Genomic DNA, 7,187 nt, shown 5'->3' on the forward strand with positions numbered 1-7,187 from the left:
AGATCCCTGATGAAATGCCTGTAGCTTTGGACCTACCAACAGTCCTTTACACCGGAAGAGTTTAGTTATAGAATAAATTACTCATATAAGAGCTCCAGAGGCATACAGAAGAGACATCCCATGCAGAATCAATTGTCACTAGAGTGTTTTGAAAAAGCAGCTACTTTTCATCTTGCCCTAAGACAAAGAAGTTTGAAGAGAAACTGCCAGAAATCGTGACACAGGAAAGCTATTCCAAAATTGGCTTGGTCTTCAGGCTGCAGTTATTATCAGTGTGGTGCCATGACTAAGGCTGACAATAGACATTTCAGATGATAAGTTCAAGGCACTGGTGAATTGTTCACCTCAACAGATACAGGAATGAACAGATGCTGCATCCTGTGGTTTTCACCTTCTCTAGATTCAGGGGAATACATAAGCCAGGTGGAATTTAAATGCCACTCTGGAGAGCAGGGGGAGAAGGCTAAAACTTGAAACAAATTTTGACTTGAAATATAAATTGTTACAAAAAAATAAAGCTATCATTATGGTATATCTTAATTTTGTTACTAGTAGAAGTTGCTCTTATTCCACAAGGAATCAACTACAATCCAAAAATGCATCTCAGCATCCAAAGTCACAGAGAACATTAAGAACTGATTCATAGTTGCTCAGACCTTGAATAGGAAAATAAATGAAGGTTGCTGCCTCAGATGAGATAAAGACTAAACTAAGTTATAAGCCGAAAGTGAAGCCAAAGCTACTTTTGGAAACCCAGGTGCTGCCATTGAAAATAGGGGAGGTCAAATTGAAATATAAGCCACCTTTATGCATTATTATGAATTGTTTACACCCTAACACTCTATCAAAGGGAGATTTCTGGAGGAGGCACAGATTAAAGGGTAAAGATGAGGATACAATAATCATGAAATGAGAAGTTGACCCATTGTTTGAACGCTGAAAGTTGAATGACAATGTGCCCTGGGATGGCAAAAACAGCATATGATGTGAAAACCTCTTAGCAACAATCCTGTAATACAACCCAGTGTTCTACAGGTTGGGCTAAATGTGCTTAATTCCTCACTTTTTCTCCACATCTAACATTATTCATTCTTGATTATACTGCTATTTAACAGACAAATCATCTTTATTTAAACTTAGAAGTCAATAAAAGGACCCAAATACAATTTAGCAACAGAATTTGTATGTCCCTCTCTTCCTTTTAGTCTCCAAACAGTGTTCTGTGTGAATATCTGCTATCAATGAATCACTAAATTTCTCTAGTTATCTGTGCCTATTAAAAGAAGCATCAATTTGAACAGTGGGGAAGGAATTTTGAGCAATTTAGCTGGCTTTGTCTTAAGGAAAATATAAACTATATATCATAACCTATTAACTGTTAAAAACCTTACCTTCAAAATTATAATCCATCTAACCTATGTACTAATGTCTTCTGAATATTTTAAACTTGTTTTACACTATACTATATGTTCACATTATTTCATCCTTAGTTTAAGTGAATCCTATATATAAGCCACTTTTTTTGCATTTATATATTCTAGGTAACAAACAATTCATTTATTAAATTATACAAGAGAGCAAAACAACAAAAAAGAATTTATATGTACTTTCCAAGGTTTTATATAAAGCTCAAAATAATACCAACTTGTTGCCACTGGTAAGAATACATGTGATTTTGTTTCTCCTCTGTACTTCTGCCATTCAGTAGTCTTTTTTGTTTGTTTGTTTATGTCACTGAGGCTCTTTATTTTGCACAGATGCTGCCTGTGGGGACCTCGACCTCGGAGATGACAGTGGAGGAGCACGCAGCTCCCGGCGCTGGCGCTGGCTGGAAGCAGGTGAGGAACAATGACGTACTACAGAGCTAGGGTTCCCAACAGGGGTCCAGCTGGTCGAGCCTGGCTTCTGCCCAAGTTCTAAGGAAGCAGTGGCAGGAGAGGGGAGCTAACTACCGCAGGCCCCATCGAGCACTGGTCGGGGGCCTGGCGCTGCCTGCACCATCGTCGGGCAGGATCCCATCAGCCGGCTGGGAGCTGACGGCTCAGGCTCACTGGGCCACAGCTTACTTAGCCAGGGGGTTTCTGAAGTTCCTGCCAGCAAACTTGGCCTTGCTGCCCAGCTCCTCTTCAATTCTGAGGAGCTGGTTGTACTTGGCCAAGCGCTCAGATCGGCAAGGTGCACCGGTCTTGATCTGCCCGGTGCACAGCCCCACCACCAGGTCAGCAATGAAGGTGTCCTCGGTCTCCCCAGAACGATGAGACACCATGACGCCCCAGCCATTGGACTGGGCCAGCTTGCACGCCTGCAGGGACTCGGTCACGGAGCCGATCTGGTTGACCTTGAGCAGGAGGCAGTTGCAGTACTTCAGGTCCACTGCCTTGGCAATCCGCTTGAGGTTGGTCACCGTGAGATCGTCCCCTACCACCTGGATGCCTGCGCTAGCAGTGAACTTCTGCCATGCTTCCCAGTCATCCTGGTCAAAGGGGTCTTCGATGCACACCACTGGGTAGCCCCTGACAAAGGACTTGTACAGGTCGGCCAGCTGGTACATCACCTGCTGGCATCATCAGGAGACTTGAAGTCCAGGTTATACTTGCCAGACCTGAGGAACTCGGAGGCGGCCACGTCCATGCCAATGACCACCTTGTCAGTGTAGCCAGCCTTCGTGATGGCATTCTTCAGCAGCTCCAGGGCTTCTTTATTCTCCAGGATGTTGGGAGCAAATTTGCCTTCATCCCCCACGTTGGTGGCATCTTTCCCGTATTTCTCCTTAATGAGGTTCTTCAGGTTGTAGTAAACCTCAGCCCCAATGCGCATGGCTTCCCGAAAGTTGGCTGCACCAATGGGCAGGATGAACTCCTGCATGGCCAGCTTGTTGCCGGCATGAGAGCCGCCGTTGATGACGTTGAATGCGGGGACTGGCAGGATGACTTCTGAGTTCCCAGCCAAGTCAGCGATGTAGCGGTACAGGGACACCCCCTTCTCCACGGCGCCAGCTTTGCAGACAGCAAGTGACACCCCCAGGATGGCGTTTGCACCAAACTTGGATTTGTTCTCTGTCCCGTCCATCTCGATCATCAGCTTGTCGATCTTCTCCTGCTCCACGACGCTCAGTTTCTTGCTAACCAGGGCAGGCGCAATAGTTTTATTGATGTGCTCAACAGCTTTTGAGACACCCTTCCCCATGTAGCGAGTCTTGTCATTGTCCCGCAGCTCCAAGGCTTCGTAGATTCCAGTTGAAGCACCACTGGGCACAGCAGCTCGGAAAAGACCTTTGGAGGTGTAGAGATCAACCTCAACGGTGGGATTCCCGCGATAGTCAAAGATCTCTCTGGCACAGATCTTGAGAACAGACATGGTGAATTTCTGGCCGCCGGACCTTGTAGCTCAGGGAAGACACAGAGGGTGCTGCACACACTGCCATGAGCGTCTGGATAGTGAGACTGCGCGCCCCGAGTGCCCAGACCCCCAGTAGTCTCTTAAAAGCATGTTTCTTTTTTTCTTAATGAGAAAAAATGTAGTGAAGAAGAGTTTAAATGATGAATTTTGGGTTAATTTTTTTTTTCCACAAATAATTTTTGGGACCAGTGCTCTTGTGCTGCGGATTAAGCTACCACAAGCAGTCTAGCATCACATATGGGCATCGGTTTAGATCCAGCTGTCTGCTAATGGCCTGGGAAAGCAGTGGAGAATGGTGCAAGTCATTGGGTTCCAGCATCCACATGGGAGACCTATAAGAAGCTCCTGGCTCCTGGCTTGGACCTGGCCCAGCCCCAGCTGTTGCTGCCATTTGGAGAGTGAACAGTAGATGTAAGATTCTCTCTCTCTCTCTCTCTCTCTCTCTTTCTCTGTAACTCTGCCTTTCAAATAAATAAATATATCTTTTTAAAAAGTAATAATTCTCTAGATCTCAGGGTCTTTAGAAATTTATGTCTAAGACACACAATATGTCCAAAGTGCATCAATAAGCTCTGTTACTGTCCCTCAAAACCCAGGATAATGGATACTTAACATGTTCTGCATTGTCACTGCAATAGGGAAAGGGGAGCGGGCAAAATATGGACTGGCTTGTAAAGTTTCTATTCAGAATTGGCACATAGTATGTCTTTTTACACCTCATTGATTTAAGCAAATCACATTACACAGTCTAACTTCAGGGGAGAAAGGAAAGGCATTCCTATCATAAGCAAGGAAGAGAGTGAGGGTGAAAATATTTCAAAAGTACAAATTATGACCTCAAGTGGTAGTAATTATTTTCACTGGAACACTGAAAAAGAATTAAGAGAAACAATTTCATGCAAAAATAATTATGCACAATGTATAATGTATTCCATATGCAATTTAGAGTGTAAATGTATATTTCAAGAATAGAGGAAATTTCAGTTGGAATGACTGAAGAAAAAAGTACATTGAGAAAAATATAAAATTCATAAGAATTGAATAAGAAAGGAAAAGGATGGTGATAGATTATTTAAACTCATTGTATCCAGGTTTAAAATAGACAACATACAATTAGAAATTCAGATGTTCCTTGGGAAATGTTTGGAGTCATTGATTTAAAAATGGAAGCTGAAAAGTATAGAGTTAGCAAAATTTTTCAAGGGAGAAAGTGCACATAAAAGAAGCTGTAAACAGATCCTTGGAAATAAGTACAATGGGTGGAGGGAAAAATGAGTAAGTCTGAGAAAAATAAAGGATATCAAGAAAACAGAATAACAAGGGGATAATTCAGTGTCAGGAAAGCCAATGAATTTCTAAAAGAATGATAGAGGTTTGTAGCTCCAGTGATCGACCATGTGAAATACTCTGAATACAGTCATTAGAAGGCAATGGAAGAAAAAGGTATAGTATGATTTAGTTCTATTGGAATTTTTGAAAAAAAATTGTAATAAAGTGAGTAGGACATATCCTAGAATAAAAACACTTAATAGCTTTTTTGTTTATTCATTTTGGCATTTGTCTTAATTCTTGAATCTGCAACTTCATATCTTTCATCAGCTTAAAAGATACTTAGCTATTGTTTTTTCAAAAATTTCTTTTCAATGCAATGTATTTTTATTATTAATGTAAAGAGAAAAATTTCATGCATCCATAGGTACAGTTCCAAAAAGACAACCACATTTTCCCTCCTTCCCTTCTTCAACCCCTCAATCCCCTCCTCCCTCACTTCTCTTCCTTTAATGTTTTTGCAAAGACATAATTTTAATCCACTGTATATTCACAGTTTTAATTAATGACTAACCATAATGTTCAACAAATATCAATAGTTCCACAGGAGTATAAACAGTTCCACAGGAGTGAAACCAACAATCATATCACAAAATGTCATTTTCAATCCTATGCAATTTTTGTATTCAATATTAACTGTCACATATCAGAGAAACCATACGATATTTCTCTTTTTGGGACTGGCCTATTAGACTTAGCATAATGGTTCCCAGATGCAACAATTTCATTGCAAAAAACAGGATTGCATTCTTTTTTATGACTGAGTAGTATAACATTATGTATATATACTACATTTTCTTTAATGAGTCATCAGTTAATAGATATTTGGGTTGGTTCCATATCTTACTTACTTACTTACTTACTTATTGTGACCTGAGCTGCAATAACATGGGGGTACAAATAACTCTTTTATGTGATGATTTCATTTCATTTGAGTAAATTCTCAGGAGTGTGATGACTGAGCCAAATGGTAGATTTGTTTTCAGATGTCTGAGGAAACTCCATATTCTATTCCATATGGTTATATTAGTTCATGCTCACACCTACAGTGGGTTAGGGTGCCTTTTTTCCCACATTCTTGCCAGCATTTATTGTTTCATTGATTTCTGTATGAGAGTCATTCTAACTGGACTGAAGTGAAACCTGATTGTGTTTTTTATTTTCATTTCTCTTTGGCTAGTGATCCTGAGCATTTTTCATGTGCCTATTAGTCATTTGTATTTCATCCTTCAAAAAATGCCTGTTCCTGTCTCTTGCCCATTTCTTAAATGGATTGTTCATTTTTTATTTGTTATTGTTGAAGTTCTTGAGCTCTTTAGAGATCCTGAATATTAATCCTTTATCAGTTAAACAGCTTGCAAATATTTCCTCCCATTCTGCTGATTGCATGTTCACTCTGTTGAGTGTTTCCTTTGTAGTGCAGAAAGTTTTTAGCTTATTGTAAGCCCATTTGTCTATTTTTGCTTTTATTGCCTATGCTTCTGGGGTCTTTTCCAAGAAGTCTTTTCCTACTTCAATGTCTTGCACAGTTTTCCTCTAGTAATTTGATGGTATCAGATTGTAGATTTAGCTATTTGATCTGTTTTAGTTGATTTACAAAGAAAATTACAAAACATTAAGGAAAGAAATAGAAAGGACAAACAAAAATGGAAAATCCTCCCATGTTCATTGATTGGAAGAATGAATATCATCAAAACGTCTGTACTTTCAAAAGCAATTTATAGATTCAATGTGATACCAATCAAAATACAAAGGACATTCTTAGATATAGAAAAAGCCATGCTAAAATTCATACAAAGATACAAGAGACCAGAATAGCTAAAGCTATCTTAAACAACAAAAACAAAGTCAGAGGTACAGGGCAGTTATAATTAAATCAGCCTAATACTTTGACAAAAATAGACATACAGAACAGAATAGAAACCCCAGAAATTAATCTACACATCTACAATCAATTAACCTTTGAAAAACAAACTGAAATCAATCCTTGGAGAAAGAACAGTCTTTTCAACAAATGGTGCTGGGAGAATTGGGTCTACACATGCAGAAGTATGACATAAGACCCCTACTGTACATTGTACATAAAAAATTCTGTATTTCATTCTATTCTTTTCTTTGAGATTTGAATTTCATATGTATTCTCTATGTCTCTTACATTCTTTTCTACATTGACATCTTCTTTTTTTTTTGTTTTTGTTTTTGTTTTGTTTTTTTTGAAACGCAGAGTGGACAGTGAGAGAGAGGCAGAGACAGAGACAAACGTCTTCCTTTTGCCGTTGGTTCACCCTCCAATGGCCGCATTGTGCTGATCTGAAGCCAGGAGCCAGGTGCTTCTCCTGGTCTCCCATGCGGGTGCAGGGCCCAAACACTTGGGCCATCCTCCACTGCACTCCCGGGCCACAGCAGAGAGCTGGCCTGGAAGAGGGGCAACCAGGACAGAATCTGGCACCCCGACCTGG

At 40.3% G+C, this 7,187-nt stretch overlaps 1 protein-coding gene across 1 annotated transcript; it reads right to left on the reverse strand.

The window, feature by feature from the left end:
* Positions 1–1,855: 1,855 nt before the first annotated feature.
* Positions 1,856–3,412, reverse strand: LOC133770787 (alpha-enolase-like). The gene is given in 2 exon segments (XM_062206695.1): positions 1,856–2,553; positions 2,556–3,412. Coding segments are annotated over 2 exon segments (1,293 nt in total). The 5' UTR covers positions 3,358–3,412; the 3' UTR covers positions 1,856–2,062.
* Between the last annotated feature and the right edge of the window lie 3,775 nt (positions 3,413–7,187).

This window comes from Lepus europaeus, chromosome 2 (genome assembly GCF_033115175.1).
Source record: "Lepus europaeus isolate LE1 chromosome 2, mLepTim1.pri, whole genome shotgun sequence".
Classification (NCBI taxonomy): domain Eukaryota; kingdom Metazoa; phylum Chordata; class Mammalia; order Lagomorpha; family Leporidae; genus Lepus; species Lepus europaeus.